This window comes from Mesoplodon mirus (assembly GCF_964341445.2).
Source record: "Mesoplodon mirus genome assembly, chromosome: 3".
Lineage (NCBI taxonomy): Eukaryota > Metazoa > Chordata > Mammalia > Artiodactyla > Ziphiidae > Mesoplodon > Mesoplodon mirus.
Genome location: NC_138978.1, coordinates 121,627,914 through 121,655,196, shown reverse-complemented (window position 1 = coordinate 121,655,196; position 27,283 = coordinate 121,627,914). Strand labels below are relative to the sequence as shown.

At 50.6% G+C, this 27,283-nt stretch overlaps 1 protein-coding gene across 2 annotated transcripts in view; it reads right to left on the bottom strand.

Moving 5' to 3' along the window:
* KIRREL1 (kirre like nephrin family adhesion molecule 1) overlaps nt 1–18,049 on the bottom strand; it is a 100,362-nt gene extending 82,313 nt beyond the window's left edge. The window contains exon 1 of one of the 2 annotated variants that reach the window (XM_082613443.1): nt 17,748–18,049. In XM_082613443.1, the coding sequence (XP_082469569.1) occupies nt 17,748–17,799 (52 nt within the window). In that variant the 5' untranslated portion in view covers nt 17,800–18,049. The remainder of the gene's footprint in view (nt 1–17,747) is intronic. The other variant, XM_082613442.1, reaches the window with a different exon arrangement.
* Between the last annotated feature and the right edge of the window lie 9,234 nt (nt 18,050–27,283).

Genomic DNA, 27,283 nt, shown 5'->3' with positions numbered 1-27,283 from the left:
TATAATTTCTCCTCTTGGGAGAGCTATCTGTTTGCCTCACTCCTTTCTTCTGGCCCGGTTTGCTCTCGATGATTCCCAGTACCCACCAATTCACTTTGTTTTCATCGCGGGGAGGAGGAGAGAGGGGGTTGGGTGTCTCAGGCAAAGGGGAGGGAGGATGGGAGGGTGGAGGGGCCTTGGTCTTGCTGGCTAAAGTTCCCAGAAAAAGAAAGGAGAAGAAATAGCTTTCAGGGAAAGAAATCTACCAAATGTTTATGTTCCCACAAGACTCTGCGAAACCTTTTCACAGACCAAAGCTAAAGTTCAGGGTGAAGCCAGAGCACCGTTTCTTAAGGAACAATCTCTTATCAACATGGAGGAGACACAAGAACCCACATCCTTGATCCAGGGTCTCCCACCTTCCCAGGGCGTGTTGGATCATCCCCATCCCCAGGACAGCGGGTCTGTGTGTGTGTGTGTGTGTGTGTGTGTGTGTGTGTGTGTGTGTGTGTGTGAAAAATCTGAAAAATGTATAAAGCTTTTGCTTCCACCCTGGTTCCTGAGCAAATAATGCTTCTCCTGGAGCACCCCAGCTCTGGCCCTCTGAAATCAGTACCTCCGGCCTTGGCTGAAAAACCAAATCAGAGAGATCCAGGGCCTCATTCAGGAAGAATGAGTCCTTTTTTTGAACTCCCACCGGATGGCAAAGAGTTGGAAAATGGCACAGCCAGAAAGAATCTTGGAGATTAACCTTCTCATTTTATGATAAGAAAACAGGCCCAGGTCAGTGCATAAGGCCACTCCCTGACAGGCACAAACGGGGCTAAAATCCACAGCTAGACTCGAAATCCAGTGCTCCTTTCATATTGCCTCCTGAATATAGACTTTCCTATTGTAGTGCCCGGGAAACCAGAAGCTGCAAGTTTCAAGCCACGTGAGACTGGACACATTTAACCCTTTGGCACAGGGGCTCTGCTGCAGGCAGCAGGAGCAGTGTGCAGTCTGAGGCCTGGAGGTCAGCAAAGGGACGATCAACCCTGCCTGGAGCTGGAAGCCAATAAGCTCTGAGCTGGAAGCAGCCCCAGCCAGAACAGACAACTTATTTGTGGAAAGAAAAATTGCACTGGGACAGAGTGACCTGGGTTGTCAAGGCTCAATAGCACATCCCAGAAGGAACACAGGGTAGAAATTTTGTGCCCTCCCTTACTGAGGAAGTCGAAAAAAAGGGCCCTCTTTCCATCACCAGCTTTTTTAAAAATTAACTTGTTTTATGTGGTTTCTAAGGGCATGGGCTAGGTGCTTTCATGCGTAGTGGTAATGACAATAGGAGTAATGGTAGTAGTAACAGCGACCATTTGTGGAGCACCTGTCATATGCCAGGTTTACGTATCCCATCTGCGGTCTTTTCAAGATTCCCATTTACCAATGAAGAAACAGACTCAGTTTATATGACGAGTCCAAGGTCTCACAGCTAGTTAACAGCAAAAGTTAGTAGGATCCAATTTATTTCTTTCTCAAGATCAAGCACATTGTTCTAGGGTCATGAAAGAAAATTCAATATAGAGAGGGAAAAAAATGGATGTTCCCTCATTCTCCACCACTTCCTGTGGACCAGCAGCCCAGGCCACAGAGACACGATGAAGAACAGTGTTGGGGACGTGAGTACATTCTAGAGCTTTGGGTTCCAGTCCAGCTCTGTGTCTAACCCTCTGGGTAAACTCTCCTGTCTCTCAAGCCTCTCAAATCCATCATCTGGACATCTTCCTCTCTGTTTATTTTGGAGTTGGAAGCCCAAGGAAAGCCCCGAGGTCTGTGGTGATGCCAGGGCTGACGGCCCAGTGGGAACAGTGCTTTCTCTCTGCCTCACCCCTTCTTCCTGAGCCACAGTTTTCCTCATCTCTGAAATGGGGATGATGAGCATAGCGTCAGACCCCTGGCACAGCACCTACAAGGCGCAGGTGTGAGGAAGTGCTAGGCTTTCCCCTCTTCATCCAATCACATTACTGAGTGGCCGTTCCCTAGCCATGGCCGTGGCATTCAGCCCCAGGGTGTGTGTGCTCTGCTCTCCTCAAAAAAGAGAAGTTCCCAGACCAAGACCTGTGTCCTAACTGGATGGTGGTCCTGTCCTTCCTTTCCCTGTCACCATTCTCACCCCAGCCTGCCTCACTTCCCAGCACATGGTCGAATGAACTTCACTTGGGACCATCTCTTGCTCCTCATTAAGCTTTCTGGCCACCAACCTACCCACATCTCCTGATGTACCCCACCCCACCCCCGGGGAGGCCAAGGGAGCCGTCGAGTGCAGCTCAGGCTGCGCCAGCACTTGGTGGACCAGGTGGGGCCTTCCCCAAGGAGCAGGGCCATACTCCCTGCCCACTGGCAGAGCCTCCTTGGGCCTGCTGGGTTGACCAGGGGTTCTGGTCCCTGTGCTCCCACTCAGCACTCCTTGCTCCCGCCCCCTGCTGCCGCTGCCTGACGTCCTTTTCTTCTCCTCCCTTGTTCTCATGTACCCGCTACCTGCTGCCCGCACCTCCCTCCAGCATCTCTCTTCCCACTCTCCCCTTCTCTCCCGCTTCCTCCTCCCCTCCCCCCCTCTGCTGCTGGCTTGGAGCAGGAGGTTATGAAAATGAGCTTCGTGCCCAGGAGACTGTAATTATCTGCTAAGTGTGAAAGCCAGAGTGATTAATTAAGAGATAATAAAAAGAAAAGGAGGGCGAGAGGGGGGCCTCACGGCTTTGCTTTGATGGTAGAACCTGAGGTGAGCCAAGCAATTAGGGGAATCTTTATCGAGAGTTAGCTATAATCCACAAATTATCAAGCACCAACTGCTCCAAGAGCAGGGCACATTTCACTCCTGCCGAGTGACAGACCGACAGACAAGGAAGGACAGCAGGAGGAAGAGGCCTGGGGATCGTCCAGCTGGGGGGCAGAGAGAAGCCCGGCGCAGCGGAGCGTGTGTCTGTGCTGGTGGACAGATTGTCCCGTGCCAGGCCACCGGGCAGCACTTCCAGGACCCCGGGCCATGGCTACCCTTGAAAAAGGGTAGCAACCTCCCCCCGACAAAGACACGCTGCCCCACAGGCAGGCTCCACGCTGGAGCCAACTTGGAACACCCTCACTGTCTCCTCTAGGAGGACCAGAGGGCCAAGCTCCTGTCTCCCCACCAGACATGTCAGCTCCTCCTCTTCGAGGACTTACATTCCGCCCTGTCCTCCAGGCAGCAGGAGCTGCTTTAACACCATTCCTCTCCTGGCCTGTGCAGTGTGGGAGTGTGTCACACGGCCAGTGTAAACGTTGCAGGGGCCACGACTTGACAAGGCGACACCACAGCTCTCAGCTCCCGGAGCCTGCAGCCCACACTGCTCTAGCTGGGTAGACCTCCCCCCGACTCCCACTATTCTCCCATCCAACCCTCCAGTAAGGGCCATCTCTTCTACCTTCTTCTTTTTTTTTTTTTTTTTGCGGTACGTGGGCCTCTCACTGTTGTGGCCTCTCCCGTTGCAGAGCACAGGCTCCGGACGCACAGGCCCAGCGGCCATGGCTCACAGGCCCAGCCGCTCCGCGGCATGTGGGATCTTCCCGGACCGGGCCACGAACCCGTGTCCCCTGCATCGGCAGGCGGACTCTCAACCACTGCGCCACCAGGGAAGCCCTCTTCTAGCTTCTTTTACACTGGGTCCTGCCCTACCAGTCCTTCCCACTGGGTTCCATTTTCCCCTCTTGCCTCTTCCTGGAAACCTTCCATAACTGATCCCGCAGCTGCAATACCTCTTTTTCCATCTTCTCCTGTGCTGATGTACAACAGGGTTCAAAATCCTCCCCTTATTTAGATGATCTTTCTGTGTGTGTAGATCCTGAGGAAGATGGGGAACCTATCTCCTCTATTGTAATTAGCTATCCGATAGCAGAAATCAAGTCTCCACCCTCAAGTTCAAGCTTAGAGCTAAAAGTTTGCACTGATCTAATACAGTCCAGGATCCTTGTCCATACTCCAACAGATTAGTAGATCTCCAAAGGCAGACACACTCTATCCTCTCCTTTCTCTGCCCACACTGATGGCACTTGGGATCCACCCTGTCCACCCAGGCATGGTTGAGGACATCCCTGTGTGATTCCAAAAGGAAAATATCCTGCTCTGAAGCTAGAACAGGGCCTGACTGTGGCATAGGCCTACCTCTGCCATCTCCCCTGCAGGCCCCACTTTCTTACAGGTACCAGGTGTAGCAGCAGATGCCAGGGCCTCTCTCAGCCTGGCCCCCATGGAGGGAGGAGGAGAGGCCCTCGGGCCATCAGCCAGAGACAGCGGTCCAGTGAAGAACACCAGAGCTCTCCAGCCTCCAGCTGCTCCGAGCCACTGAGAAGGGGAAACTGAACAAGTAAGGGCATGGTGACTCAGCCAGGTTCCTAGGAACACTATCCTTCTAGCCCTGACTGGGGACACTGGGAAGATAGCCTTGGCAGTTTGTTGGAAAGCAGATCTGACCCCTAAAGAGACAACCTGCTCTGCCGCAACTGGGGCCTCAGAGACAGTCTCACTTATGACCTCTCTGGGCTTGCTTCTCTATCACAGGGAGTTTTGCCTTGCAGTGAGAGAAAAATGAACCTACTGGGGAAAATGTTATTTTTCCAGACAAAAAGAATACCGGACACTTATTCAGTTACAGTCTCAAGACAGTTTTTTGTTTTTTTTTCCATGCAGGAGCAAGAAGGGTTCAGGTTAGACACAAAGAAGAACTTCCTGCTTGCCAGGGCTTATTAGATATGGAAGTGAGTAGGCAGAGAGAGCGAATGAAATTCCTTTCTCTTCAGAAAAAGGGCAAACACTGACGTGTCCAGGTTGATTCAAGTTAGTCTTACCTGACTAAAGAGAGAGATCCTGAGAGTCCAAAGATGTTAGGATTCTTCCAGAGTCATCTCTCCATCTTCATTCCTGACCCCAGGCTCTATGTTCTAGGAAGCCCAATCTGATTGATCCCACCTCCTTCTTTATTTACTCTGAAACCCCTCAGGATGGATGCGTGCCGTTTGCCTATGTCTTGATTTGCACTTGGAGATGGCTGAATGTGCAGTCAGTTTTCTGGGGGAGGGGGGGATAAGGGGACGTAATGGGAGTTCCTGTTTCCCCTAGTGGACAGGATTCCCTAGATTTAAGAACCAAGCTTCCCCCATTGAATCAGAACTCTGAAGGCAGAAGCTCTCTTCCCAGGCCCGTGGATCTTCCTCTACAGCCTGAGGCTCTGCACACAGACAGAGAAGGTAGGGAGAGAATGAGTTAGCTCATCATGTTGCCTGAACCACCAGTAGGTCTATGTGAGTGTGAGAAAAATGACCTGCCCAGGGATGGTCCTCCATTGCTCCCCCCAGATCATGCCCTCGGTTAGGCCTATGACCCATCTTCCTTCCCAAACCTCAATTTGCTCCTGACCAAATTTTCAAGCCAAAGCCAACAAGGTCTAGGCCCTGGCTAGCAGCTCTGCCAAAAATGTTTTCCCCCAAAACTCCACCAAAAGAGAGCTGGATTGTGGGGACTCTTTTCATTAAAAAAAAAAAAAAATTGAGTGGAAATGACTGACTGGGTCAGGCATGGAGGAGTTTCTACCAACATACTGGCTAGTTGCTTTTCAACTTTGCAGCTGGCAGCTGTTGGCCTGAGTGAAGACTTGGTGGGGTGGAGTAAGGGCGGCTGGGAGCTTGGGAGGTGGCAAAAAGGAGGCTGGTCAGGTCAGGCTTGGAGCCGAAGATGGACACGCTGGCACCCACTGCCCCCTCTTCTGTCCCACAACCTGCTTCCCTAAAACAAACATATCGACACTCCTGAATCAACGATCCATCCGGGCTCTGTTACACGACTAAGCTGGCTGAAAATCGAATTCAGGTAAACGAATTCTATTTTCTCTTGCTTCCCATTAGAATGTTGAAGATCTATTTCCCTAGAAGAACACATCCGCTAACACTTCAGAGTGTGGTCCAAGAAGCAGCAGCATCGGCGTCCCCTGGGAGCTTGGTGCCAATGCATAAACTCCACCTGAGGACTCCCCTGGTGGTGCAGTGGTTAAGAATCCACCTGCCGGGCCTCCCTGGTGGCGCAGTGGTTGAGAGTCCGCCTGCCGATGCAGGGGATACGGGTTCGTGCCCCGGTCTGGGAGGATCCCATATGCCGCGGAGCGGCTGGGCCCGTGAGCCATGGCCGCGGAGCCTGCGCGTCCGGAGCCTGTGCTCCGCAATGGGAGAGGCCACAACAGTGAGAGGCCCGCATACCGCAAAAAAAAAAAAAAAAAAAAAAAAAAAGAATCCACCTGCCAGTGCAGGGGACATGGGTTCAAGCCCTGGTCCGGGAAGATCCCACATGCCGCGGAGAAACTAAGCCCGTGTGCCACAACTACTGAGCCTGTGCTCTAGAGCCCGTGAGCCACAACTACTGAGCCCGCATGCCACAACTACTGAAGCCCGCGCGTGCCTAGCGCCTGTGCTCCGCAACAAGAGAAGCCACCGCAATGAGAAGCCCACGCACTGCAACAAAGAGCAGCCCCCACTCCCCGAATATAGAGAAAGCCAGTGAGCAGCAACAGAGACCCAACGCAGCCAAAAATAAGATAAATAAATAAATAAGTTTAAAAAAATAAATAAATAAAATTTCAAAAAAATTAAAACTCCACCTGACCCCAGATCTTCTGCATCAGAATCTGCACTTTTTAACTAGATCCCCAGGTGCTTCATAAGCTTGTTAAAGTTTGAGAATCATTGTTCTAACACAGTGAGTTGAAATCTTGTGGCACGACAAACCTTCTGGTCATGCTTACTGTGCATTGCCAGATGCTTTCCCAGGGCTTCAAGTAAGAGGTAAGTGGCTGTGGTTGCTATCACTCCATTTAACACTGAGGAGACTAAGGCTCACGAAGATGAAGAGACCACTGAATCTTCAGAGCCAGGACTCAGACCTAACTCTAAAGCAGGGTGCTTTCCATTAGGCTTTGCTGCCATCTCAAAAGTCCCACTGCACTGCATTCCAGAAACCATAAATTCAGGGATTACCAACGACACTGGAACAGTTCACAGAGACCTACCTGTCTTTTCACCATTATTTGTTCTTCACTCATCTTACTGTCTGCTTTCCTCAGATTGCCTTGGACTATGAGCTATAAAAAGCCGGCACTGTGCAATATGATTTACTGAATACCAGCTGTGTTCCAAATCCCATTTCTTAACATAGATTCCTTCATTCAGTCCTCATAGCAACCCTCTGAGGTAGGTATTACTGTCTCCATTTTATAGATGAGAAAACTGAGGCTCTAGTGAAATGACTTGGTCTTGGTCACACGGGCGGCAGCCCCTCTGGGCAAGTCTGGCTTTCCCATAGGCCCTCTGGTAAGGAGGTCCCAGGGCACTTGAGGGGTTATCCAACTCCAAAGGTGTGTTGAAAGAGACTAGTCTTATGACATGACCCTGGTATGAAACCAAAGGCAACATGCACAAACCAAACCCCTTACATACAGGCTTTACAGGCTCCCCTCTCAATTTTCTGCACAAATGGAGAGCAGCAGCAGTACGGATAATCCAGAAGTCATTTTAACTTAGCTTTGCAATGCATTAGATTTTTTTTTTTTTTTTTTTGCCAAGTCAGATTTTCCTTTCTAATTATATTTGGCTCAAACGGACATTAAAATGAATTTGTATTCTCACTTCACCCACAGCCTGGTAAGGAAAGAATTCCCAGATGTGTGCAGGGTGATAGGCACATTAGTCTAGGATCAAACATCATCCAGGCAGTAGCTGACTTGGGGGTGGAGGCTGGAGAGTTGATAGCGCTCGTAGCAGGAGTTATGTGTGTGGGAGAGGTGGGCAAAGAGGCAGCGGGCTACAGGGGCCTCTGGGAGTCCCCCCATCCCATCTCACAGTGAGGTCAAGCTAGTAGATTTCCAGGGAGGTAGGGACTGAGGCATAGAGCAGCATGTCAGTTGCTCAGGGTTTGGGATTAAAACCCAGGAGTCCACTGGATGACTAGGGAATCAAGATGAAGCAAACCCCAACTTCTCTCTGGGGCTTCACCCTGCCAGCCTGGGTAGGGACTGAGGCATAGAGCAGCATGTCAGTTGCTCAGGGTTTGGGATTAAAACCCAGGAGTCCACTGGATGACTAGGGAATCAAGATGAAGCAAACCCCAACTTCTCTCTGGGGCTTCACCCTGCCAGCCTGCCTTCTCCCCTTCTCCCTTGTCTCTCTCTCTCTGCCCCCATCTGCCCATCTCAGCTTCCTTCCTTTTCATAACCTCCCAGTTAAGAGAGGCGAATGGTAAGAGCAGTTAAAAGCACCTCATGGCTTGACAATGCTGGGTAATGGAGCGAGCAGGGCCCCAGGCTGTTCCTGGGAGAATTCAGGAAGGAGGGGAAAAAAAAAAAAAAAAAAAAAAAACGAAAAGAAAAGAGAAGAAAAAAAACTCAGCTAAGCTGATTACAAGGACAAAGTTAATTTAGAAATCAGCTCAATTGGGTGGGAGCTGGGGTGGGGAAGAGGGAACTGGACACAAGAGGTTGGAGATTTGGGGAAAGGGCGCTTTACATAAACTGCTTTTGTTCCTGGAAATCATAATCCTTGGGAGGGACCTTGCTCACTCCTTCGGATTCCTCAGCTCCTTCCATCCGGAGCAGGGGGCACAATCAGGGATTGTCCAGAGCCGGGATATCTTGAGTGGCGCTGCATTCCAGAGGCTCCAGCGCAGCCCCAGAGCCTCACATCTGTGGCTGTGCCCTCCCCCTGCCAGGCTGCCTCCTCCACTCCCCGCTCTCCAACAGCTAGACTTCAGCATTTTTCACATACCTCTCTCCCAACGTTTATCTTATAGTATTGTCAATATGTGTTTATACATCCTTCTCCCACACCCGCCCCAGAGTGCCTCAAGGACAGGGACCAAATCTCACTTACCTTTGTACCTCCGGTGCCTAGTTGAGTGCCCGGCCCAGCCCAGCCATTAAAAGCACACTGGCTTAGTTGGACACAGGCACTCACCACCCTAGCAGGAATCTTCTTCAAAGGTTTCCATTTGAAAAACCAGAGCTGGCTTCCTTGCAGAGGTTTTAAGACTCTCTAGGCTCAACCCCGAAGTGCACACACATCTCTGGCCACTGACCAGAGGAAACGGCCCAGGACTGACCCTGCAGGGACTAAATCCGGATTGGCCCTCTGATGGAACCAGGTGGTTCCCCTAGACTCTGGGCAGTGCAGACCCAGCCTAAGTTCCCAGGGAACATGTGACAAAGAGCCTAGGTATCCACCAAGCTGCAGGGCTCTCCACTGAACTCTGTCTCTGGGCATCTTTATCATACACCTGAGGATTCACAGAGAAAAAAACATCTTATCATTCCAAAGCCTCCCCAACTCGGGTCACAGATCTGAGACTTCCCAAGGCAGAACTGATTTTCTCTAAGGTTTTCTGCTCACTTCTGCCTGGTCAAACTCTGATCATCTGCCCATTTCACCTTTTTTTTTTTTTCTTCCAATTGAATGGGCTGCAGATCTCTATAGCAGCGGAAGGGGAGTTTAAGAGGAGAGGAGGGTTTGGTGAGGAATGAGGTAGGGATCACACGGGTTTTTAACACTTCCTGTGCTTCAAAAACAGAAATCCCTGGCTCCCCACTTCTTACAGGACAGTGTCTGGCCTGGCTTTTCAAGGCCTTCTTGGGTCAGGCCCCAGTCTACTGTTCTGGATCACCTCCATTATTTTGCCCTGACCCAAATCCTCAGCTGCCACCAGCCTCAGTGGACCCTGCACATTCCGGTAGCCACACCTTGACTCGGGAAGTTCAGTCGGTCTGGTAATGCTCTCCCTCTTCCTGCCACAGCCACATCCTGTCCATCCTTAGACCCACTTCCTCCATGGAGCCTTTCCTGGCCTCTTCAGCACACAGCAAACTCCCCAGCTCTGACTGTGCACACTGCTATCCTGACACCAACTACGCCCGGGCCTAGCATTACCTGGAATCTGTGCATATGTATGCGCATCTTAGCTTCTTGGAGGGAAGGGACCATACAATTTTGTGGGTTTTTTTTTTTATTCCTCACAATGCCTACCAGTATGTTTTATATATAGAAATATACATTTGCTGATTTGAAAAAAAATGAATATCCCCATTTTATGGAAGAGTAAACTGAGACCTACCGAAGCTAAGTAATTTTTGCACCTAAATCACAAAGTGAGACCCTTAAAGGCAAGGACAGTATTTTATTCTTTTTGCAGCACTGGTGCCTGGCACGTAGTTTAAGTACACAACACATTTCTGTGGGATGAAGGGACTGAGTCCTTACTCTCTTCCCACACATCTTCCAGTGAGGATGGACCCCTCATTTTGCTTCAGAAGGAAATAAGGGGCAGAGAAGAAAAGCATCAAAGGGCCAGTCTGGAAGAGGAATGTGTGATTCCTAATCTTGCCTGGAGTGGGGCAGCCTCCAGGGACTACCCTCCAGGCACAGAGCACTCAGGTCCCTGCTGTCCCTTCCCTACCTCAAAACCCAGTCCCCGTGGCCTTCTGGAAGATTCTCCCGTCACCTTCCCAGAGCCAGACCTCCAGAGGAATGAAGCAGCAGCAGCATCTCCTGGGAAACTAATGGAATTTGCTAGGGAGTACTAGAGTTCCACCCTGGATTTAAGACCCCTAATCCTGAGGAGGCTGGCTGGTTACAAGGCCCATTTATTTCAATATGATCCCAATTTTGTTAAATGGACTCAAGGAGGGCAGAGAGGAATGAGGCTTCAGCTCCCAGAGGCTACAGAGGTTAATAAAAGTTGCTGGAGAAATTAAATGTGGAGGGGGAGAAACTGGGAGTTTGGAGAGAGCTGATGGGGGGTGTGGGAGAGTGGGATGGCAAAAGAAAAATGTGATCTTTGGCAATGTCTGGGAGCTAGAACAACTTTCATCCTGGGAGCTCAAAGAACTCTATCAGGTTGCATCGTCTGTGAATCAGTAGTGGGAAAGTGTAAGAGCTGGGGTTGCAGGATGGAGAGAGACCAGAGTCACAGAATGAGGAACCCAAGCGTTCTAACTTTCTTAACCTTGTAGTGTGTATGTCTTCAGAGCACGTGAGACAAGACAAAAAGTAGTGCCTTTAAAGACTCTTCAAAGGATGGCTGCCATAGCTGGAAGGGGAATGGTACACAGAAACATGGCAGTGTTGCTCTGGTGAATGGAAGGACCAGGGGAAAGCCAGAGATATCTGTCCATAGGTATATGGGGATAAGAAATGGCTGCGTGTGCGAGTGCACAGGAGGCCACGTGGGAACCTATGCGCGTGCATGTGGGCACACACACTGTGCAGTGAGACTTGCATGCAGCAGCAATGTGGAAGAGGTGGATATGCCCATCTTCAGGGGCTTCCTTCTGGGAATCATTCCGGCCCCCCCACTCCAACTTCCCTGCTTGGGATCTAGTCCTGGCTCTGTCACTTCTTAGGTGTATCACGCTGGCCGAGCTGCTTAACATCTTTGAGTCTCTCTTTGTCCACCCACAAAATGGGGATAATGACTCCTGCATTTAATAGATTATTGTTGGTATTAAATGAGTTACTAATGCACATAAAACACAAAGCACGTCCTCCACAAAAGTGAACGGCCTTCTCTCTCACTTGGAATGAACTCATTCTGTTTCCCGACTCCTGAGACAGCCTCTCCTTGATGCTGCATTTCAGCATCGAGGACCAAGGACGTGGCAGCCTCTTTCTCCTCCACTGCTGACCACTGCCTCCTCCACCCCCTACACCAGCCCTTTCCAGGTCAAAGCATCCTCCAGGACGTGGCCAAGTAAAGTGGTCTGGAGGCCTTGAAAAGAAACCAGGCAGGAGGTGGTAGGTCGGGAAGGAGCACAGCTTTCTCAGCCCTGGACGCATGGAGAGGAAATTTCCCTACCCTTAGCTGGAAACAGTCCCCCAAAATTGGGGTGACGGAGGAATTTGCCCCCATCCCTTCCCTCCAGCCCAACCTCCCCCTTAGCAAGTCATTTCAACTCTCTAGGACTGTTTTCTCACCTGTTAAAAGGAGAAGTAATAACTCCACTGTCTGTATCACAGGACGATCACAATATCTCTATTAAATGAGATTGTACATGTGGAAAAGTTGCTAAAATTGGAAAGTACTACAGAAGTACAAAGTTAAAAAGACTCTACAGGTGGGAAGAAAGGGGGCTTTGCTAACCTCCTTCTCCTGACAGATGAGGAGTTCCCATCCCCACTGGATAAAACAGATGACCATCAGAGCAAGGCAGCAAGATGGATATGCGCTAGGTATGATGGGCTGAGCCCTGGGGGAGAAGGCTGAGCAAGGCGCCAGGAGGAGCCTGTCCATCACCGTGGGGAAGAGGAGAAGGAAGAAGGCCTCTTCTCCCCTCCACAGCTGCCTCAACTGAAAGGAACCACTGGCACAGGTGGCTCTGACGTGGAGGCAGCCTGGCTTTGTAGTAAGACAAAGAGTTTAAATCTGGGATCTAATACCCCAGGGATGGCCTTAAGCAAGTTAATTAAACTCAGCTTTGGTCTCCTCATCTATAAAATAGGCGTAATGCCATCTTCACAAGGTCTTTGTTAAGAGGAATAAAGAATGATGAATGTGAAGAGCACACAGTAGGGATTCAAGAAGAAGTAATTTTGATGCTTTGGTAGGGAGTCCACCTCCTACAGTCACTCTGCCCCACTCTAGGGCAGGCAGGGCTTCCCAAAGCAGATGGGAACACCAGATCCCAGCCTCTGTGTCTGCCAGGGACTGCGCTGAATTGGAAGCTGACTGTCCTGGTTTTCTCCCCAGGCCCCCACTCAGCACTCCACCTCTTGCCTTGCCACGATTCTCCAGGAGTCAGCCTTGCATGGTACAGGGGTAGTGCCCAAGTTTGTAGCTCATGGACCTGTAACGCTGTGTCTAATCTTAGAAACAAACACAGGTTGCAAACCTTTAGATTTGCCAAGTAAAGGGCTTTTGTGAAAAGTCATTTATGGGCACTGTCATATCATCAAAGAAAAACCATTCAACACCCAAAAATGTAGAAGGACAGAATCTCAGAATAAAGGATGATTTTAAAAATTTGAGTGAGTTTCCATTTATGAGCACTCATTCCCTTTTCCTCTTAGTTCTCCTTTGGCTCTGGATCAGGGAAGACCCTGTCCTAGCCCAGCATCTGTCCCTGCTGTCATGTGGGATCCCAGGCAAAGGGGAGGGGTGCAGGATTTGAGGTGGGTTGGTTCCCCCAGCTACCATCGAGAGATACCTAACCTGTCTAAACCTCGAGTTCTCATCCATGAAATGGGGATAATTACAGAGCCAATCTCAGGGGGCTGTTGTACAGATTAAATTAGATAATGCATATAAAGTAGTTAGCACAAGGGCTCAATAAATGATCCGTATTATTTCCAGACTCTGAAATGCTGCCACCTCGGGGCTAGTGCTCCTCATCTCTCACAAGAGCTCTAGCTCCTTCTCACTAGAATGCCGACCTCTTCCACTTGGTCCTCTCCTTCTCCAGAGCATTCCTGAGGTCTCCAACCAGGGGAAGGCTGGTCAGCTTCCCCTTCTGGATCCTCTACAACCCAGTTCTCTCCATGAGAGATACAAAGCAGAGGTACTGAAGCCCAGGACAAAAAATCTGGGCAACTGGAGCAAGAAAACAAAAAGAGAATCATAAGGAGAGCTGGAAAGAGAGCAAACAACTCGGCTTCATATGTCCAGCCACAAAGTCATAACAGAAGCACTTACTGAGCACACCTCTCTGTGCCAGACACTGTTCCATGCACCTTACACGGATTAACATATTTAACTGCCATCGACACCCTATGAAATGTTATTCCTAACCTTACTTTACAGATGAGCAAACTGAGGCACAGAGAAGGCACATACCTTGTTTAAGCCAACACAACTACCCAGTGGCCAAGAGGGAGGGGGTTTAGCCAGGGAGCTGGACGGGAGTCTGTGATTTAAGCACCCTTTAATACTGCCTTCTTCCAACATGGTAGCACTCTCATCAAATCAATCAATTGATCAGATATTTCAGGGCACTTACCAAGCGAGTGTGTAGCACGGTGTCAGAAACTGAAAGGATAAAAGAGAAATTAAGATTGGATCCCCGAGGATGTAAAGAGGGTCTACAAGAGCTTCCATCAGAGCACTCGGTTCTCAAGTCAAGGGGGTGAGAGCAAGGGACAAGGCTGGGCTTCCTCATCCTCGCCCCATCAGAGAACCAAAGGCAGAGCAAGACAACCAACCATGGAGCCAGCAGAAGGTGGGAGGGCCTAGATGCCTCCGCCTCCTGATCCAGGGTCTTCTGGGGTCCAGAGCTTAGCCGGAGGTAATTCCAGGCACTATATACTGGGTTCACACCCTCCCTTTGGGCCTGAGCCGAAGTCCAATCAAGAAGGTCAAGAAGGGCTTCCCTGGTGGCGCAATGGTTAAGAATCCGCCTGCCAACGCAGGGGACATGGGTTCGAGCCCTGGTACGGGAAGATGCCACGGAGCAACTAAGCTCATGCGCAACAACTACTGAGCCTGCGCTCTGGAGCCCGCGAGCCACAACTGCTGAAGCCCACGCACCTAGAGCCCGTGCTCCGCAACAAGAGAAGCCACTGCAATGAGAAGCCCACGCACTGCAACAAAGAGCAGCCCCCGCTCGCCGCAACTAGAGAAAGCCCGCGCGCAGCAACGAAGACCCAACGCAGCCAAAAAATAAATAAATAAAATAAATAAATTTATATATAAAACAAAAAAGGTCAAGGAGAGAGACCTGGTATCCTGATTTCTGCCATGTCGCCCCCTGCCTCTTCCCCAACCTCAAGATCCTGCTTTGGGCTAGAAGGGCGGGACATGGGGTGGGGGTGCACAGGGAGGAGAGAGTCCATTCCCAGCTACTCTTTTTTCCAGACTCTTGTTCTCTGGCAGGATGTAGCTGTACTCGGCAGCTGAATACTGGGAATTTAGGAGGACCTCTTCCCTTCACTCCTCACCGCCCTGCCAAGCAGTGGCAGGGATGCCCAGGGGACTCTGGGGGCTGGGGGGACATATTTTCCCCCTACCTTCACCTCCACCCTCCCCTGGGCAGCTCCCACCCTGGGCCAGCCTGTCATCCCACATTGCTCTGATGAGCTATAATCTTTCTTTTTCAATTTCTCCTCCCTGAGACTGGGGAGCGAGAAAATCTCCCAGAAAATGAATAAATATTTCAATTGTCGGTGCAATCAGTCTGAGGAGCCAGCGCATGATGGAAACAGGGGGAAGGATAATGGTTTTCATTTAGATAAGATACAGAAAATTATTTAGTGAAAAATGAAGATTGATGAAGCTCACTGAAATTCTTTAAAACGTGATTTTTATTTCTCTGCCTAGGCTGAACGTCCCCTTCCCCTCTCCTCTCCACTCCCCTCAATTCAACTGCCTTCTCCTCCCACCTTCTCCCCACCCCACCTCAAACCCCTGGCAATCCCCCCCTTGGTTTCCCCTACCACTGGCCCAGTCCCTGCCTACAACTCTTTCTTTCTAAGGATGGAGGCTGAAGAGAGAGGTCCTGCCACCTCCCCCCACCCTGAAGAGCCCCAGATCCCCACTCCTTCCCGCCCTGCCTCCTCCCCAGTCCTTGCTCAGCTTCCCAGGAACACTCAGAAGTGACTTCCTCTCCCCTCCGTTCTATCCTCTCCCTTTTATTTCCCTTTGGTAACCCCTCCCCCCATCCCAAATACTTTTGCACACTTTCATCAGGTCTTGCTTTCACCCACGCTGGAGGATGGGCGATGGGAGCTCAGCTAACCCCTAACCCCTCCCCCCCTTTCCAAAGGGAGAAAGGCACACAACACACTTCTCTCGGACCGTTTCTGTCCCAATTCAATCCACATGCCTCTCCTGTTTGCTAACTGCAGCTTTTGTTCCTTGAAGCTCGTTTGTATCCACGTTGCTGACACATGAGGGCTGCGGGGAAAGGGGCAGACAGAAGCTTGCGCCCAACACATATCAGTACAGACCCAGCTGACCCCTCCCCCACCACCGTGGGCCCTCCCTCATCTCCCCCTTCTCTAGCAGCCCGGCTGAACAAAGTCAGAACTTAAGTCATCTTCCCAACTTTCTGCCAAGTGGCTGGCTTGGCCTGCCAACCCCAGGGCCAGGCCTCCTTTCCCCCAGCACCACTTCTCACACCATGGATGTGCGCCCTTCCCAAATCCTAAGTGGGGGGGGGCAGGGGGGCATGGATGCCCTATGGGGAATGATGGATCGACAGATCCGCCCCCGGCAACTCAGCCAGGCTTTGCCTTCGGAGCCAGGGAGGCGCCTGGCCAGGATTGGAGGGGAGGGGTCCAGCATAACACCCCACCCCTAAACACACACGCACCGGGCCCGGAAGGGAACTGAGAGCAGGGCAATGCCTGAGGGTGCTCTGTCCAAGCTAACTTCCCCCTTCCCAGATTCCCTAACCCCCCCCCAAAAAAGGAGACCACCTCCTCCATTTTGTTGTCTGTACATCTCCGTAAGTGTCTGCCTATATGAATATCTGTTCAAGTTCCTTTGTTTGCTGGAGGGTTGGTATCCCTGGAAGGGTTTCAGTGTGTGTGTGTGTGTGCGCGTGTTGTGTCCTTGTAAATGCCCGCCTCATACATGTACTGTGTCTGTGAGTTTTGTTATGTTTGGGTGCATGAACGTGCACGCATGTGCCGATACGGGGGAGGAATCTGTCTTCCTCAGATGTGTCAGTGTCTTTGTGTATATGTGTCTGTCTCCGTGTGGGGGATGCTCGCGGGTATGTCTGTCTCAGTAGGTGAATAGTCTGTCTCAGTGTCTAAGGCTGGGTTTTGGTGTTTGTATGTCAACAACTGTGTGTCAGCTCCATTTGGGGGGGGTGGGGGGAGCTTGCTCAGCAGGATTAAATCTTCCTTAGAGTCCGACCCAGGAGACAAGAATCCACTCCCACAGACCCCAGTCGGGGCTGAAGTCTGGGCCCTTGGTTTCTTCAGTTCCCCCGCCGCCCCCCAGCCCAGCCTCAGGATACACTAACATCCTCATCTCTCTCTCAGCCTCTCCCTCATCTCCCAGCCTCTCCCCTGCCAGTCCCAAATAAGCCCGGACATCAACACTTTCCTGACTCCCCCCGTGGGTGTGAGCCCCGCCCGCAAGTGGCCCCTTTCATATCTAGCGGGCCCGAAGCTGCCTTTGGAACTCCACTCCCGACCCGGAGCCTCCGCGGGCAGGGGTTCGAATCCCCACCAGAGGCCCCGAGGCACCGCTCCCTTCCTTTGAAGGGGGCAGCCCCAGGCAGTCTGGAGCCGCCGCTCAGACTCAGCCCTCCCAGGGGCTGGGCTGGAAGGAGGACGGGGATTCCCTTAGCTGCATCTTCCGGAGCCTGGGCCCCCAGCTTTCCGCGCACCTCCCACCCCCGAATCTGAAATCCCACTCTCTTCCCAGCCTTCCCCCGGCCAGGACCCGGGCGTCCTGACTCCCGGCCTCGGAGGGTGGAGGTAGGTAGGGCTGCCAGAGGCTCCGGAAAAGACTTTGAGCGTTCGGATCCCTTTTTCACTCCGACCCCCGGCCCTCGCGGCCCCGATTCACCGGTCTCCCGCGCAGCCGGAGGAAACAACTTGGGCAAATCAACGGCAAACTCCTCCTCGCCAGCCCCCGTTACTCCGCGCCCCCTCCCCCAGGGCTCCGCGCCGGGACCCAGCCCCCGCCTCGTGGCCTCCGGACCCCGAGGGACCGGCCGCGGGTCGCCGAGCCCCCCAGTGTTCCCCGGGCTGCCGGGGGTCGGGGTGGGCGGGGGGGCCCTTACCTTGGGAGAAAGTATCGGAGAGAGTGAGGATCCAAACGAGGAGGCTCAGCATGCTGTCCGCCCGCCGTCCGCCCGCCCGCGGCTGGGGCCCGGAGTTGGCGAGCGAGCGAGACGAGCGGGCTGGGGAGGAGGGGAGCCCGGGAGCCCGCCCCCCGCCCGCCCGCGCCCGCCCCTGCACACTCACACGCACACGCACACTCACTCACGCGCGCAAACTCACTTCCCTTCCCTCCGCTCCTCTTTATTTCTCTTTCCTCCCGGTCCCGTCGCTCGCTCGCTCTCTCTCACTCTCTCCCTTTCCCTCTTCTCCACCCCTCCTTCCTCCCCCCCCTCCCCGCCCCCCGCCTTTTACTATTTCTCGCCTCAAGCTTTATCTCTCTGGGTCTCTTTCGATCTCTGCTCTCCCTTTCTCCCCCCTTCTCTTCCTTCCCTCTGTCTCCCTCCTCAGTCCCTCCTCCTGACGTCTACTCTCCCTCCGACGGCGCCTCCCTCCACAGCCCTCCCCCTGCCCCCCCCACTGCGCGCGCACACGCGCGCACACACACACACACACTCACACCCCTCGCTGGAACTGAGATGGACGGAGCGCCAAGAGAGAAAGCGGTGGAGGGCAAAGGGGGTGACTAACGTGACAGAAGGGGGCGCTGGAGCTGGGACGGCTGCACCCCTGCCCCCCGCACCTCCCTCTCATTTATATATACAGCCCTGGTCCCGGGCTACGGAACTAGGCAGTAGATTGGGGGGAGGCGGGGCATGGGCTGAGGACAAGCCTTTAGCCCAGGGGATGACTGGTGGGGAAGGGTGTGTGAGTGTTTGGGTGTATTTGGGTATGTGTAAGCGTGTGTGGGAGAGGAGGGGGTGGGCAGGTGGCTGTTCATGGAATCAAAAAGGATAAAATCCTTTTTTTTTTTTTTCTTGTTAATTCCACACCCAGAATCTAACCCCTCCATCACCCAAAGTGGGAATTCTCAATTGATGAATGCTGGAGGTGAGGACGGATACACTTCTCTTCCCACCTACAAAACCCAAAGCTGAAGAATTCCAGCTGCTTCCTGGACTGGACTGAGGCCCCTGCCAGGGGGGCCTCACCCAGCACACAGTGACACCAGGCTGTGTTGGAGTCCTCAGCTGGTGGGGGAGAGGCGCAGTTGACTCCTTCCTTTGTTCATCTTGGGCATCTATCTACCCATCCAGGAAATAGTCAACTAGAGGGCTTCCAAAGGCCCAGGAGAGGGCAGCCACAGGAGGATCTCCAAGCACAGTGTTTCAGATCCTTTGAGGTTGAGGGGTCTGGGTACTGGGAGGGGAAGGAATTCCTGGAGATTGACGGGGTTCTCCTCTTTCTTAAAGAGCCCAGCTTGACAACCAGCCTCTCTCCCAGCCCCTAACCGGATGCTTCTGCTCACAGGATTGGGGGTGCCTCGACCTCTGGGTTCTAGGGAATGAGTTGAGGAGAAATATCAGAAACTGCACAGGAATTGCACAACTTTACAGCACTGTATTGGTCCAGAGAGGTCTCCACTTCTTTCCTCCCGGATCCTAAGTCTCCTGAGTCCCGAACTACCCGCCAAGATTTCTGGATTTCGGGCCTTGAGCAAAGGCACGTGGCTCTTTGGTGCCCTCTGCTGGTGCGAGGCAGTTACAACGCCTCTTTCTTCCACAAATCTTGACACCAGGCTGAAGGGTCCAGACACATCCACCTACAGAAGACACAGAAACACAGGCAGAAACACACACAAACTCACATACAGAAGTACACTATGCATAGACCCAGAGAGTCTTCCATATGTTCAAAAACACATGTGCACAGGCAAACACACAGTTTAAAAATAAAGAGCATACCTAACCCAGAGAAATAGGAATATAATCACAAACACATACAAACAGCCACACACCAACGTGCAGACACACAAGGGCTTTTCATTTACTCATCCATTAATCTTGCATTCCACAGATATTTCTTAAGGGTCTGCTTATGTTCCAGTCAAAATTCTAGGCCTTGGAGATATAACAATGAAAAAAAAAATTTTTTTTTAACAAAGTCCCTCCTTCAGAGTGTTCCATTCTGCAGAGCAGGAAGAGGCAGTAGAAAAATCATAGAATACACCAGGTTGTAGTAAATGCTCTGAGAGACAAATAAAGCAGGATACAATGAATAGAGAGTGGAAGGGAAGGAGAAATTGCTACTCTTACTGGGAAAGCTGCTCTGCTAAAGTAACATTTAAGCAGAAACCTGCAGGAACTGAGAGACTCTGATGTTTGGGCATCTGAGAGGAGAATATATCAGGTAGGTGGAAACAGCAAATACAAGTGTCCTGAGGTAGGGATGTTCTTGCAGTATCAGTGAGACAGCCTTTTCCCCTTTTCATTCTGCATGGACAGGAGGCCCATGGTGATATGATGTAGGAAAATGTTTAGAAGAAAAAGTCCAGAGAGAGGGAAGAGAATATTCTTAGCTTAGTGAGTGCTTCTTGCCCACCTTCCGGCTTCTGCTATCTGCTATTCAGGTTTGATGGTGATTCTCAGTGTGAGGAGGGACTGGCTTATCAAAGCTTTTCCTCCCCCTTGGCCTCTTATCTCACCTAGAAACCCTAGCAACAGAGAAGCCAAATTTCTCCAGATCCTTAACAGCCAAAGCAGTAATCTCACTTCCCTCTCGTGGTCCCTTAACTTTCCTTTCCCCTTCCCTGCCTTTTTTTTTTTTTTTTTTTGCCATTCGAGGACCTCTCACTGTTGTGGCCTCTCCGTTGCAGAGCACAGGCTCTGGACGCGCAGGCTCAGCGGCCATGGCTCACAGGCCCAGCCGCTCCGCGGCATGTGGGATCTTCCCGGACCGGGGCACGAACCCGTGTCCCCTGCTTCGGCAGGCGGACTCAACCACTGTGCCACCAGGGAAGCCCCCCTCCCTGCCTTTAATCTCCAGTTCCTACCAGCTCTGTTCATAGCAAACACAATTCTCCAGAATCCCCTCCATAAAAGCCAGTCAATATCCCACATGCCAGAGCTTAAGACCCTAACTCCAGCTAGGGGTCCCCAACACCAGCTGTGTATTAGGATCTCCTGAGAGGCTTTTAAAAATCACCAGTGCCTTGGCCTCACTCCCAAAGATTAATTGTTCTTGGGTGAAGCCCCAAGCATCAGGATTTTAAAACACCTCCCCAGGTAATTCTGATGGGCAGCCAGGGTTGAGAATCACTGAGCTAAGCAAACCCCTGCTTTCCAGGCATTACCCTCAGCAAGGGCACACACCATGAGGTGCCTGCCGTGCCCTCTTCCCTCTACCAGCAGTTCCGCTTATTGCCAATCCTGCTTTGCCCTCCCCTCCTTCTGGGGAGAACCCCAATTAAGCTCTCTTAACTTTCCTCCATCTCATCTCTCTCAAATGACTGTTCACAATTCTAATTGGATTATCTGAGTCTACCCGAGTTTAATCACATAGCTCTCATCAAACTGGGGGCATCCTGGGCCTGAGTCCCCAGTATCCGATGTATGCTCCCAGAAACAAAGTCTGTGTCTTTTCCATCAGACTAGACATATCTCCCCAGGACAGGATATCTCCCTCCCCATCTAACTTGGGGCTCCTTTGGGGCAAGAGCTATGCATGTGCTCTCAGTCTGGAGCTCCCCGAGGGCAAGGAAGAAGCTGGGTACCCTCTCCCCATCAGAGAAGCAGCAGACTAGTGGAAAGCAAGGTACATGAGCGTGGAGATGAGCCCGAGGGGATCCTAATCCAGGTTCTGCCCCTTACTTTCTGTGTGACCTTGGGCAGCCTATTTACCTCCCCTCTCTAATCCTTGATTTCTTGATCTGAAAATGGAGATAATAATAGTACTTACTTTATGGGGTGGTTGTGAGGATTAAATGGGTCAATATCCATACAGCTTTTAGAACAGTGCTGAGCACCCAATAAGCTAGCCGGGTCTGGCTGCTGGATTAGTCTTCATCCCCATGCACAGGGCCCTGCCCAGAGAGAAGTGTGCGGGGCGTGGAGGTAGAGAGAGTAATCCCTAAGGATGCCACTTCACCCTGAAGGAAGGAGAGAAGCAGCCAAAGGTTGTATATGGAGTTAAGAGAAATATTAATAACGTTTTGAGCACAAAAGCAAAGAGATCAAGAGGTCAGGGAATGAGCAGCAAGGCAATTTATGACCACCAGCAGGAGAAGCCACCCTGAGAGATGGAAATGGATTCTTTGTCTCAATGAGGGCTAAGAACAGCAGAACAATTCGATAAATTGTCCTTTTTCCCCCTAGAGGGGGCGGAGGATTGTGTTCCTGCTGCTTACCAGAGACACAAAAGGGAAAGGCCAAGATCCTGATTTTCAGCCTGGAAAATAATCCTGACCATAAAGGAAACCCTGAGTCCCCGAGAGCGAGGGGCTGCCAGAGGTCACCCTGTCCCTCCCCCTGCTGCAGAGACTGCAGCCCAGAGCAGTGAGAGAGGCACCCTTTCTTCTAAAGTCCTCGCAGCAAAGGGGCTTGTCTTCATTCCTCCTCCACTTTTGTGTCTTATAGCCCAGGTGGCTGTGTAATTTCTTCCACGTATCAGGCCTTTGGCTTTCCTGCTGCTACACAAGTCTGTTTTTTCTTGTTCTCCTCTTTCTTAAGATGCCCAGCTTTTGAGATGTATGAGGATCAGAGTAGAGACAGATTCTCTTAATGGCGATGGGGAGAGATTCAAATCTGTACTGTGAGGAGTGGTAGTAGGGGCAGAAAGAAGAGCAGCAGGTCCCTTGGGAGATGGTGGACCAAGGAATCAGGCTCCTTGGATGGGGCTTGGGTGTCAGAGGATATCTGAGGGAGCAGTGCTGCTATTGAAGCAAAGGACTAAAGGCCAGACCCCGAAAGGGACTGTCTACTGAGGATGAGTGTCCAAAATATCTGGGGAGAGGTTTGGATAGGCTGAAGCTGCTCTGAGGCAGGGGAGTAGAAAGAATGGCCTTGGCAAAGGCAGGCTCCCAGGGTGTGTTTACCACGCACCAGCCTTGCCTGTGAGCAACTGTGGTCCATTCCTTCCCACCCATTTCATCCCCCTCTTTCTCAGTACTTCACATCCCAACATGGGGAGACAATTTGTGCTAAATGGACCAGTTACCTCTTATTAGGTTTAATGAGGATTTCATTGCCTCAGCTCACAGGGATTGGAAGATTCCTGCTTCAAATGAGCAGCCCAGTTGAGGAGATCAGCTCAGAGAAAGAGAGGAGAGAGTCAGCACTCAGGGGCCCTGGACAGGGGCAGGGAGGTGGGGAGTGGGTATGGAGGAGGGGAGAGTGGGGAATAGATTTAATTAGGAAAAAATGGAAAGTAATGTCAACGAATGACTCAAACATCAAGCTCCAGAGCTAGATGAAGCCTCAGACAACATGAGGTCCATTCCCCCTTGAGATGGTGAAATGATCTGTCACAAAGTAAGTCATAGTCAGAGTAAGACTGGCATCAGAACCCAGGCAGGCCTCTTGCCTCTTAGGCCAGGATTCTTGCTAACTCCTACTTTCCCACCCCTGTACCCCAGGCCCATTCCAAGTGCTTTTATCAGCAAAGGCACCCCTTATGTCCACACAGCTCTGATCATTATGTAGCTCTGGTCTCCTGTAGGTATCTGAAAATCAGAGACCATAGTGAGCAGAAGGTGGGGATGCGAAGGAGAGAGTCTCTCATCTTCCTTTGGCCCTTGGGTTTAGTTCCCTTGGATCCTACTCCCAAGTCCACAGTCTCGTGATCGTTAGCATTCCCTAGTGCTTCTTCGAAGACCTAAAACCACCCATCATTAGATCTATTTAGTATCAGGTCTGGCTGTGAGAATTGTGGTATATGTTTGCATTCAAGCTGGCAGCTAAGATTATGGGCTGAAGTTGCATTAAGGTTATTGAACATCATAGTAGGTTTAAGGGTGAAGTTGAATAAGGTTCACATGAATAGAAATATAGAGTTAGGCTTACTTAACCCTTATTATAAGGGGGGCCATTACCTTAAAGCACAACCCTTAGCAATGTCACTCCAGAAGGGAAGGATTGGGAGTTTGGGGTTAGCAGAAACAAACTATTATATATAGAATGGATAAGCAACAAGGTCCTACTGTACAGCACAGGAAACTATATTCAATATCCTGTAATAAACCACAATGGAAAAGAATATGAAAAAGAGTATATATATATATATATATATGTATAACTTTATCGCTTTGCTGTACACCAGAAACTAAGAAACTAACACAACATTGTAAATCAACTATATTTCAATTAAAAACAAAAACAAACTTACAGGATATAGCCAAAGCTGTGCTTAAAGGGAAAATTAATAGTCTTAAATGATTTAAACTTAAAAACTAATAAAATTTTTAAAACACTCAAAAAAAAAATGTCACTCCAGTCCTAATAATCCCAACAGAGGCTTGCTAAGGGTTTGGGTTAAGATTAATTAATTAGTTTGTTCACCCATTCATCCATTTCATCATCTCACAAACATGTATTGAAAGCTTACTCTATGCCCAGGCACTAGGCTAAGCACTTAGGACACAAAGATGAATAAAACACACTCCTTATTCTTCTGGAGCCACAATCTAGTGGGAAAGATTGACAGATAGCTACAACTGAGTTGGGAAGTACAGACATAGAAACATACCCATTTCTTTAAGAGTGCAGAACACCAGTCACTGAACTTAGCTTGGAGACATCAAGGAAAGATTCCTAGAATTGAGTATTGAGAATTAGGATCTTCAAAGTCTGAAATATGGCCTTAAATAAGACAGCTCCCCTCTCTGGCCCTCAGTTTCTTCTAGCTCTAACAGCCCCATGATATTGTCATCATATGTTTGTTTCTGCTAAGGAGGCAGAGGCTGTTCCCTGGAGATGCCTGCTGAGGGGTTCCATCAGGACATATATAGGGGTGTTCTATAAATGCTCCCTGTTTAAGAACTACTTCTATTCCTCCTGAGAGCCGGGGTCAGGGACCAATTTCCTTACTCCCTGCACATGACATGGGTCTTCCTACATGAGGCAGCCATGCTCCAGGCCACAGTATTTCTCCCTGCTCCCACTGGCTTCCCAGCTTCTGGGCCAGGGAACAGGCCTAGCAGTGGCTGCCAGGCAGGGTCTGGCTGTTGGTTTCAGTGACATTTCCTAACTGGAAAGATGGAGAATGTTGATATAATGTCCCTCCGGTGCCTCTATTCCAGCCTCTGAGACACAGCCAGCAATAAGGCACTGGCACCTAGTTCTCTTCTGGCAGGCATGGCAGTTCCCCTCCTCCACCAGCCTTCATCCCTGAGCCTCCAGCTTCCTCCAGCCCCATCCCCAAGTCCTCCCCATGTAAAGCCCGAGTCTAGGCTCTGGGACTAGGTCTAGGGGAAAGTAAATCCCAAGGAAAAATTTGCCCCCGATGAAAAAGAACAAAACAGCAGAAACCTGGCTCCTCCTCCAGTGGTCCTTCAAGAGGCTCTACCTGAGAGCAGGATGGTGTTTGCCAGGGGATGGGGAGTAGGAAAGGGGAGGTATTAGTCAAACGGTACAAAGTTTCAGTTAAACAAGAGGAGTCAATCCAAGAGAGCTACTGTGCAGCTTACTGCCTGTAGTCAACAATGCTGTACTGTACTCAAATGTTTGCTATGAGAGTAAATCTTATGTCAAAATAAAATAATCATAATAATATATAAAAAGAGGCAGAAGGAAACTTTTGGAGGTGATGGATATGTTTATGGCACAGATATTGGCAATGGTTTCATGGATGAATACTTACCTCCAAACTCACCAGGTTCTATACATTAAATAGGTGCAGCATTTTGTACATCAATCATCCCTCAGTAATTCAATTAAAAAAAAAAAGACTGGCACCAGCCTCCATCCTGTTGTTTAAACCAAAGACCTGCTGTACTTGACTGCTCTTTCTTCCTCCCCATTCATCGCTCATCAGTCTCCAGTTCCTGTTGGTGGTTATTAGTTATGTCCATTTCCTTCCGTCTCCACTGCCACCACCTTGGTCCGTATGCTATGGCCTCTCCTGCCTGGACCACCAGCAACAGCCGCTCGGTGTCTGTTCAGTTCTGTTCTCTGCAGTTCTGTGTGTCTGTAGCCCCAGTGGTCTTTCTCAAGCTCAAATGTAACCACCTAATTCCCCTGCTTAAAACTCACTGGTGACTCCGTTGCCCTATGGATCACACTCAGAATCTTCCCATTAGCTACAAGAGCCTGCCTGGGATGGCTCTGTCTTGCCTTCCAGCCTTCTGCTTCCCACACTCCCTCTTGCCCCTTATACTCCAGCTCTGACAGGCTTCTCTGAGTTTTTGGAACTGGCCACATATCTGTCTTCACTGGGGCCTCCACATGCCCTGTTCCCTTGCCTGCAATGTTCTTTTCCACCCTGGCCCCTAACCGGCCCCCTCATCCCCTACTCATCCCTTAGAACTCACACTGAATGTCACTTCTCCATAGAAGCCTCTCTAATTCCTCCAAACAGCTTAGATCACCTCGTTTTTGCCCTCAAGCACCCTCTATTTTCACTGGCAGCATTAATCACACTTGTAATTAGGTATTCAGTGTCTGTTTTCCCTGCTGGATTGTAAGCCCTGTATAGGTAGAGACTGCCAGTGCTGTTCACTGCTGTCATCATACTGCCTGGCACACAGTAGGATTTTAGGACTGAGAAAAAGAGAGAGATGTTCCCTATTCTGAATTCTACAAAGAATTTCTTGGAGTAGAGAGGGGGCTAGGTTCCTCATAACAAAATACAGATCCAGAGGGCTAGCAGTTAGACTCAGGAGGAACTTCTCCACTAAGTAGTGGGGAAGCTCCAGGAAATCATCCTTCAAGGCACCAGAATAAGAGCAGAAATGGCATGTAAGTGAAAAAAAAAAAAAAAAAAAAAAAAAAAAGTCCCAAGGAACAGTGAACAAAGCTATAAATACAGCCAAGCATCGGGTGACATCACCTGAGCACAGGGCAGCGATTTATGGCCAAGTCACACGGCCCTAAAGTGTATTTATAACGGTGTAACTCACTAGTACTTCTCCCTGCCTGCTTGTCCTCCCTCCTTCTCCTGTTTGATGGTGGCCATAGTCCTGCTCTTCTCATGAAACAGGATGGCTGGGCCGGGCCCCTGCTTTGGGAGTACCAGGATGCTCTGAGGAGTGGGGTTGTCTCTCCAAAACTGTTCATTCAAAAACCTGCCCCCATTCCCCGTTTCCTAGTGAGTTGTGGACATTTAAGACATGCAAAGCCCCCGTGGCCTTCACTTACCTTTGGGCTCCATGGACAGTTTTATCAGCTTCCAGCTTTATTCACATACGCTACGTGGTTCCTAGTCTCTGGTGAGTTTCCCCAAATAGTCCCTAGGGGTTCACCCCTTCATCCTTTGCTCATGCTTTCCTCTCCATGTGGTGTATTTTTCTACCATAAATCTGCAGTCAAAACTGCTCCTTCGGGCTTCCCTGGTGGCGCAGTGGTTGAGAGTCTGCCTGCCAATGCAGGGGACACGGGTTCGTGCCCCTGTCTGGGAAGATCCCACATGCCGCGGAGCGGCTGGGCCCATGAGCCATGGCCGCTGA